Below are 9,542 nucleotides of genomic sequence, written 5' to 3'. Positions count from 1 at the left end.
GTCTGGGTGGCGCGTTTTAACGCCCACATTTGTACAGGCCGGCGTCCGCCGCGTCTTAGCACGTTGTTTGCTTGTTGCGGTTAATAAATGCTGAGTTCATCATCATCATCATAGATCCCCAAGTCCAGCACAGGTAAACGCCTGCCGCTTATTCAGAACGGCCGTGGTCTAGGGCAAAAACTATGGCTGATGGGGCTTGGCCAGAACACTGTTGCCTACGCGATGAGAGGTACGTCACCGTTATCCGAGGACTCGCTCCTCGTGTGTCGTCTGTAGTCAGCGTATGCGGCACAGAGACGATGCCGATGCCGATGCCTTCACCGGAGACATGTGCCGGAATGGGAACGCCCTAAATGGGGCTCAAATGCTTTCCCAAATTGTGACCGATAGGACGCAATTTGGGGTCAGCGGATATTCGAGCCTAAAGTATCCATATAAGGCAGGATATTGGCCCGCCGAAAATCTCGGGCGTAAACGTAGAACACGGGACGGGCGTGTATTCAAGTTAAGAGACGACGGATAAGGGGTGAGACAATATGCAAGACCAAAGTTCAAAAACGGGATTACCATACGAGGCCACCGTAAACTCGGCCGAGAATGCTATCAGTAGGTTCGTCGTAAATGGTGTCTGAAATGCAAAATATACGACACTCGTAAATTTTGAATTTGGGCTCGTCGCGTATTCGAGCGCAAATGCTGGGCTTAGGACGAGATTTGGGCAACTCGCAAATCTCGGGCAGAAATGCTGGATTTTCGGCGGCCCTATATGAGCGTGTCGATCATAGCCCCCTGAGTGGCCCGCTGAGCGGCGTCGTGATCGTCTATTGCAATACCTTAGTGTAGAGGAGTCTCTCAATTTCACATCAGTTTGTCATAAAACACGCGGAATGACATTACGGGTCCAGAACAGTATCTATAATGCATGAACACGAGCACAACCACGATCAATCAGTCCAAGCATGTCAACCAATCCAAGCACAATCAACCAGTCCAACCATTCGTCCATCTCGAGTGCACACATTGGCGTGCAATGAAGTTCAATTTGACAACTACAACAACGTGGTCAGTGATTCACATTATGACAGTGAAGAAAATGAACATACCAGGTTACACTGCGTGCACCCAGTCTTCCGTTGAACTCCACATCAACGTTACGAACGACGGCTTCGGAGCAGGCGGGCGATGATAGTACGGACGGAGTGGTGAGACGTCGGCATATTGGACATCGGTGTGGAACTGGAAGATGGCTAGCCACTTCGAGGGCATAAACCACTTCCGCATCTTCGCGGCTAGAGGTAGCTCGCACGCTGCCTCCTCACATACGAGGAGGTAGGAGTCACCGAGGTCGGACACAACGCGGAAGAGAACTTTCGACGCGCCTACGGCACAGATTTGAGCGAGGCGACCGTAATATGTGCGGTTATTGTCTGCCACCACGAGACAGATGGGCTGGCCCAGGCCGAGCGGCTGGCTGAGGCTGGTTGCGACTGCACCAAAAATGTAGCTTCCGCCGAAGCGCGGGGAGATGGCGGCGATGCGATATGCGCCGATCGACGGGCAAGAAAGAGGATCGAAAGAAAGGTCTAACGAGCGAAGGGGCGGCGTGCAGCCAGCTAACGACGACAGGGAGCGGAGAGGCATTGTGGGGGGTGCGTCGTTGAGAGGACAAGCGACGCACCCTTGACTATATAGAAAAATACTTACGGCATGCGCTCAAGCGCCATCCCATGAGAGGCTCGCTAATTTGTATGGGGCGATCATGACTACGGTACGAAGCGATCAGAAGCGTACATATGGACACTAGTGGGCGCCACTTACATACTGATGGACCGCCTAGCCTTCGTAGTCGAGCTGGTCGCCGATGGGTGCGCTTGTGTCTGCAGCGCCTGACCCCGCCAAGAACTCTCACGGTTGTTTGACAAAAGACGCATTGTATATTGTCTACAAGTTACGCGACGACAGCTTTGTCCGTACTAGTAATTACGACGCCCCTGACTATATGAAGGTCAGAATTTTTCTGTTATACAAGAAAAACGCACACTTACATGGAGTGGGAGGCCCGGAATATAGACTGGCCTGCCTACAGCAAGTGTATGCTTCACCGCCTGACCTTGGGCTGCATACCAATGACGGTCGTAGAAATTAATGGGCAACTTGGGGATCACCTTGCGACCCGAAATCGGCGCCTTGAGAAGATCGAACGTCCTGAGGTAGGGCTTGTTGCCCGCTGCCGAACCCCCCACCGGATAGCTTTCCAATGCTTGCATCAGGTCTGCTACTTCCGCTGCACGCCAAGGGGTTCGCGCGCGCGTAACGGTTTTCCTCTTGGGGGTAGAGCCATCGTCCGTATGATCGGAACTCATCGCGCCGACATTGAGGAGGTCGACGACCTTCGCAACCTCCTTCCATAAATCGGGGTCGGTCTCGAAGTTGAGGCGAACGATGCGCTGCCGACGCTCGTATGTCTGAAATATTGTGTAAGTAAAGCCAAGAAAACACGAATGCAGGCTTACCCCATTTCGCCGGACATTGCGCCTAGTCTCCGCCTTGAGTTTGCTTTTCTCTTCAACGTAAGCTTCGGCAGTAAGCAGCCGGTGCTTGTTGTAATCCGTCTGCACCTTCTGTAGCTTCTTGGTTAGGTTGACATATACAGCCGGACGGGCTGGGCAGTCCCTGACTGTGAGCGGAAGGTGCATGTTCACCGCGATCTCCCCGAGGAAGGCGTTAGAAAGTACGACAATCGTCTCACTGTTCCACGCTTCACTCATTGGAGTATCCCAATCGAGGAGCGGGTGAGACGTATCAGGCCCTGGCCCATGACCATTCAGCCACGATTGGACCGTGAATAGGGTTGCCGAGATTGGTTTGACTCGTTCGTATTTCAGCGGCACATTCTTGGCTTTCAGCCAGTCACGGAAATACCGCTGACAGATCATTAGCATTCGTAAGTAATGAAAGGCTCCCGGAACTCACGTTGAACATATTGTGATCACGCGGACCCCGCTTCACACCCTTAGTACGAACCACTTCGTCATCTTCCTCATCATCGCCGTCCTGGTCAACGGGATCGCCATTGTTGGCAGACGTAGTCTTCACTGCAGCAGATGGTGATACCTGGGTCCCGCTCTGTATACTTCTGGTCAATATCTGCATTGAAGTTACAACAGAATGAATACCTGATCCTTCGCTCCCTCGGGCAACGTCTGCTGGACTTGCTCGATCAAGGATCTCTGTATTTTCGGTCAAATACGCCGCCGGACCGCCAACTCATTACTCACCGCCTTATCAGGATGGTCCATAGCTAGGTTGTTTAATAGATCCCTCTTGGTGGCGATCAGCATGGGAGTGCAAAACGAGGTATACTACAGGCACACCAATTTATCCACACGCTGGTCTGGTGTCAATGGGGCCAACCGGGGCGGCGACGATGCCGCCAGCTAAAGGAGTGTACACATTAGCGTTAGACTAAATGCTACGTTCTTCAATACTCGCCATTGGCTTGCGAACGGGCGTGGCCAGCACAGAACTATCCTGATCGATAGTTTGGAACCGCGCGTCCTGGACAGCGCCTTCGACCTCCCGTTCTTCCATGTCGTCGTTGTCTGGACACGAGATGCTCAGCTACAGTAGTTTTTTAAAGAAACAGGTTGAGCATACCTGTATCAGCCGACCGTCCAGCACCACCGTCCATGGGTTCATCGCCTTCGGGCACACCAGCCGCTGCTGCATCGGCATGCTTCCAGTAAACAGTTAGTGAGTGTAGAACGCGACATAATGAACTGATCTGAGTACCTTGTTCATCCCCAAGAAGTACCATCCATTGGTACCCCTTAACAGCTCCCTCGGTTGCTGGCGATCATCGCTCATGGTGAACTGGGGCGAAGACGGCGGGACCTGAGATATAAATACGTCCTAAGGACGGGTAACTTAGTACAGCTGCACGACGATAGACAATGGGACTGTCGTGCCGCAGACCGTGGTGGGATCGGTTACAAGCGGCGGATCATCAGCAAGGACAAAAGGACACGCTTACCAGTCATCTTTTGACGATTGGTGCGGCCCTTCCCCGAAGGGTAGACAAAGATTAAATATATGGGAAGCGATCACAATGACTCATACAATGTACACGGGTCTTAAAACGGCAACAGCCACCATATCCGGTCCGTACTGAGAACGACTACAACTACGCTAACAGTACTACATGCTCCAGTAGATCCTCAAATGGAGAGTCGTTACCGTCAAAAGGCTTCACTATAACTTGTTTTCCGGCGACGCGTGTCACCTGGCCTGCTCGTCCTTTATGCTGGCCGCGGACAACCAGCACCTTTTTGCCTTTACCTCCGGGTATAGTATGTAAGTAACGGATCGGAAACTCGGCGATCCGGGCAGGCGGAGCTAAGCTTCGTATAACGACCGCAGGCTGAGACTTCACGGTACACAGCTCTGCGGTCTTGTCCGTCTTCACCATTTTCGACTCCCACTCTCCACCGAGAAAGACTTCCGGGCTCTTGGTTCCACGGATGATAACGCGGACTTCGTGACTTCGAAGCGCAGATCGCATGTCGGGATCATACAACCACGCACAGGATAGATCTAACATCGCGTGAGACGATTGAAAGGTCAATAAGCTCATAACATACCTGGGTCCACTCTAGGCCCTGCGCCAAGTCCCCAACCCAACTCCTCTGCCCTCTCCAAATAATCCGGCGCCGATGGATCAAGGTCTGACATCTGGGGCTCTGGCGTCCGCTCGCGCCTAAGCCGTGATCCCTCCACTTCCCCTGGTATAGTGAAGGGTGTTGACTCCTTACTCGGGTCTAGCGGCACGAGGAGGCCGTCCCTAAAAACCTTGAGAACCAGTAGATACCACGTTGTACGTCACTTACCATATCAAGGCGAGATGTCGCCAATGCACAGGGTATGTGCGCCCTCTGGGCGCGTCCAGCTCTACGATGAAATGGTCTTCTTGACCGAGGGCCTTGACTATCCCCTGTAGGATTTGAAGGGGCCGTGGGTAATGGCAACGCGTTTGCTGATGCACAGATGTCGCCGTGATCGCAAGTCCGCCACCGTCTGCACCTCCAGAAGGGACGGATGCAGGGTGGACGCATCAAGGTTGGGCGCAATGGAAAATTGGTTCCAGCCGGCCCGTTTACCCCTTGCAGCATGACGGGGGGGATCGTAGAACTGTACGAACCGTGCATCCACAGTCACCTGTCGCATAGTAAGTACTTGATGCGTATATGGAACAGAGATACGTACGTCAGCCTCACCGTTAGGGGAAACAATGCTGAGCAATCCACCATCTATCTGAGTGACACTGCCCCATTTCCCGTTGTTTACGCCCACGACCACTGCGACTGTATCGCCGACGACGATGTGTCTGCGCAAATGACGAAGCGGGACATGCACGGATAGATCGTAGATGTCGAGCTTGACGACGGCCGACTCGCCATCCACGTTTTCGATCCACGCCGTGCTACCTCGCTGCTCCCCTCCACAATCTTGACACGTTCATCGATTTGAAGTCCCTTCGCGTAGTGGTGGGCAAAGTACACCTCGACCTGGTCTTGTTGAAGTGAAAGAGGTTTAGAAGGGCTTGTTAGGCCAGTGGAAGTGAAGGACAGTAGAGTGGAGTGAACAGACCTATCCCAGAGGGAAGACTCTGATGCTAGGCAGGCAGAAGAGAGGAGAGATCGTTATCCATTAGGGGGGAATCACCCCAGTATATATACATGTCTGGGACTGATCACATGCTACATCAGTAAGCAGATCAGTAATCACTAAGTCCGAGTTTTAGGGAAATGAGTAAGCCTTAACTCCAGAGATAGGGATATGCATAAGCGTCCATGTGATCAAGGAATGTACTGGAAGGTCATGGAACATGCCGGAAGGGAGTGGAATGATCCAGAATAAGTCTGGAACAGTGTAGATCGGTCTGGAGCGAGTCACAAGATGAGTCCAGACAGAGTCCATCAAAAGAATGTATGTAATACTACATCGCAGAACACAAGTCCATATATGTACGTAACTGATAAGATAAGATAACACTGGAAAGTCGGAAGTTCAACACTCCCACTTGTTCAAGATGTCAAGTATCTCATCATGCCAACTGAAGACCTGAATTTCTCAATTCCACTGAATGGAACATTCTTGGTCAAGGCATCAGCAAGTTGGTCTTCACTTGCGACGTAGTAGATCTCCATTTCTCCACGTTCGTAGAACTCCCGAATATAGTGATAACGGATTTCTATATGCTTGGTGCGGCGATCCACAGCAGGGTTCACCGCAAGGAAAATGTTGCCTTGGTTGTCAAGACAAAGCGGAGTTGGATGAGACATATTATCTCCCAGTTCTTCTCCAAAATGACGTAGCCACGCCATCTGACGACAGCAGTCAGAGCTGGCCTTATACTCTGCTTCAGTTGAAGACAAAGATACCGTCGGTTGACGTCTTGACACCCAAGAAACGACACAATTGGCCATAAGGAAAGTAAAGCCACTTGTAGAGTGCCTATCATCGCGATCTTCACCCCAGTCAGAGTCTGAATAGGCAATCAGACCAGAATTCGAGCCTCCGTCATAACAGAGAGCGAGTTCCTTAGTCCCTTGAAGATATCTTAGGACATAGTAGGCTAACCGCATATGCTCTTTGGATGGGTTTGAAGAATACTTTGCCAGACGTGTGACCGCGAAAGAAATGTCTGGACGAGTACCGAGCATAGCATACATGATGCTGCCAATAATGCTCTGGTAGCGGGTACGGAAAACCTCAGATGCTGTGTCTGGATTCTTCTCTAGGTCTGCTCCAGCGGGAAGAGGTGTCCGTGCAGGCTTGCAGTTGGACATCTGAAACCTCTCCAAAACTGACTCAATATAGTCTTCCTGATCAACGTAGATGAGACGTGTAGTACGCTCTCGACGTATTCTAAGACCAAGGAATCGCTGAACAGCACCCAGATCTGTCATCTGATACTCTAAGGACAACTTCTGCTTGATGTTGTCGATAAACAATTTCGAGTCACCCATGATGAGCAAGTCGTCGACATACAATATGATTAGGCAGGTGTGTCCGTCAGAGTCCCGGGAGAAGACATAAATTCCAGCATCCGAATAAGTCCGTTTAAACCCTAAGTCTAGGAGAGACTTGTGGATCTTAGCATTCCATTGACGAGAAGCTTGCTTTAATCCATAAATTGCCTTCTTGAGAAGACAGACAAAGTTCTCCTTGCCAGGTACAACCCATCCTTCGGGTTGTTCCATGTAGATTTCCTCGTCAAGGTCACCGTTAAGGAATGCCGTCTTGACATCCATAGACTCTATCTCCCAATCTTCAAGGGCTGCATGTGCCAACAAGTAGCGTACAGATTCAAACCGTGCAACCGGAGAGAAAGTCTCAGTATAATCTTGACCCCATACTTGGGTAAATCCCTTTGCGACAACACGTGCTTTATAGCGACCATCGTGCTTAATCGCATAAACCCAACGGCACTTGACAACCTTCCGGTTTTTAGGCCGTGGAACTAGAACCCAAGTCTTATTGTCCATGAGTGACTTGTACTCAGAACCTTCAGCAGCAAGCCATTTATCATGGTCGTGAGATTCCATGGCTTCCTTATGACTTTGGGGAAGACCATGGTTCGCTTCCGCCAGCATCCGTATAAATTGAGCAGTTTCAGCCTCAGGTTGTTGACGGCCTTGACTATCAGTACGACGGTCAATACTTGCTGGTGGCTCGTCACCATAGGCATTGTCTCTATTCCTCTGAGGGTTCTGTCCAGCACCTTGACGGCGAGGACGCTCATACTGAGGTTGCGGAGGAGCTACTGGATCAGGTTGCTGTTGCGGATTATCTCCCACTGGCTCCTGATGTTCTTCAGGTTCATGTTCCGGCGGGACAGGAACAGGGATAGGAATATCCTCAAAATCTAGATCCTCTGAGTTGGCATCCTCAGGAGGTTCATCAAACGGCTCATCCAGGGATTTCGGATTATTGCCTAAGTCCTTTCGTGCAGGAAATGTCTCTTCATCGAAGGTCACATCACGAGACACAACAATACTTCGAGTAGCCGGGTTCCAGAAACGATACCCTTTGGAACCAACTTCATAGCCTACAAAGATCATCTCAACAGCCTTCTTGTCGAGCTTCCCAGATCTCTGTTCTTTCTGCACATGCACAAATGCCTTGCACCCAAAAATCCTAAAGTATGAAATATCCGGAATTGTGCCATTCCAGAGAGTAATGGGGCATTGCCAGTTAAGGCGTCGCATAGGTTGCCGATTATAAATATGAACCGCAGTGTCCACAGCCAATTGCCAAAAACCATGGCTTAGTCCAGCATGGTGCAGCATAGACATAGCCTTCTCAACAATGGTCCGATTCCAGCGCTCAGCTCTCCCATTCTGTTGAGGAGAGTACGGCATTGTGAACTGATGTTCAATACCAAATTTGCGCAAATGTTCGGTAAAAGCAGCAGACGTATATTCCCCCCCACGATCCGAGCGTACAGCCTTGATTTTTTCATCTGTTTGGTTCTCAGCCCATGCCTTGAAGTCATCGAACGCTTGGATCGAATCGTTCTTGTGCTTGAGATAATAGGCACGACCAAGACCAGTATAGTCGTCGAGAAAGCTGATGAAATAACGCCATCCACCTATTGCAGTGGTACGCATAGGACCGTCCTCATCAGTATGAATGAGCTCAAGGGGCTTTGTAGCACGTTTAGCCGATGGGGGAAATGGAGCGCGATGAGACTTGCCCCACTGACACCCTGCACAAGGAGAAGAAGTATCCTTGGCACCAATGGAATCCACACCCTTAGTGTGCTTGGGAATCTGACGAATAACATCTTCAGACGAATGTCCGAAGCGTTCATGCCAGAGACGAAAATTCGACTTGTCTGTAGACTTTGCCGATTGCGGTGTCAAAATGTCTAGGTACAACATATAGAGATTATTGAAGGGCTTATGGTGTGCCTCCATGATCATGTTACCACAGACTCGACCTTGCGAAATAGGTTGGTCATAGATGACCATACGACCTCCTCCCTGAACTAGGGTAAAACCTGATTGCTCAATAACACCAGTAGAAAACAGGCGACCAGATGCGGCAGGGATGTAAGCAACATTTGTAATAGTTGCTTTAACATGTTTCCCTTCAACGTGCACAACACCTTTGATGGTCCCTTCTCCATAAGCTGCAATCTTAGACTTGCCGGCTGTACCAAAAATCATGGGTTCCTCGTAAGGAGTATAGTCCCAAAAATCAGCCATGTCGTTGGTGATTGTCTTCGACGCACCAGAATCCATAATCCAGTCAGTCATTCTTCCAGAAGCAGAGTGACCCGCAGTATACCAGGAAGCAGTCATAGTATTAGCTGAAGACGACACGGAGGATTCTACAGTTACAACATTTGTGGAGTCTGAAGTAGTAGCAGCGTTGGAGGAACCAGAACCAGATTGTCCGTTACCATTGCCCTTGCCCTTATTCTTCCCTTTGCCTTTGCCCTTGTTGTCCTTTTTCCCCTTGCCGCCACCCTTATT

At 50.5% G+C, this 9,542-nt stretch overlaps 1 protein-coding gene across 1 annotated transcript; it reads right to left on the bottom strand.

Annotated features, from left to right (window-relative positions):
- Window positions 1–1,107: 1,107 nt before the first annotated feature.
- B0H18DRAFT_960743 (uncharacterized protein) lies at window positions 1,108–3,867 on the bottom strand (the record flags this gene model as incomplete). The annotated part of the gene is made up of 11 exons (XM_048042995.1): window positions 1,108–1,487; window positions 1,705–1,763; window positions 1,819–1,886; window positions 2,046–2,465; window positions 2,514–2,924; window positions 2,974–3,147; window positions 3,177–3,230; window positions 3,375–3,437; window positions 3,508–3,602; window positions 3,658–3,736; window positions 3,793–3,867. 11 exons carry the CDS (start codon window positions 3,865–3,867, stop codon window positions 1,108–1,110), a joined length of 1,878 nt encoding a protein of 625 aa, XP_047885685.1.
- Between the last annotated feature and the right edge of the window lie 5,675 nt (window positions 3,868–9,542).

The sequence above is a fragment of the Fomitopsis serialis genome, assembly GCF_022376445.1.
Source record: "Fomitopsis serialis strain Sig1Antser10 chromosome Unknown B0H18scaffold_213, whole genome shotgun sequence".
NCBI lineage: Eukaryota > Fungi > Basidiomycota > Agaricomycetes > Polyporales > Fomitopsidaceae > Fomitopsis > Fomitopsis serialis.
Note: the sequence above shows the minus strand (reverse complement) of the source record. Positions and strands in the feature narration are given on the sequence as shown.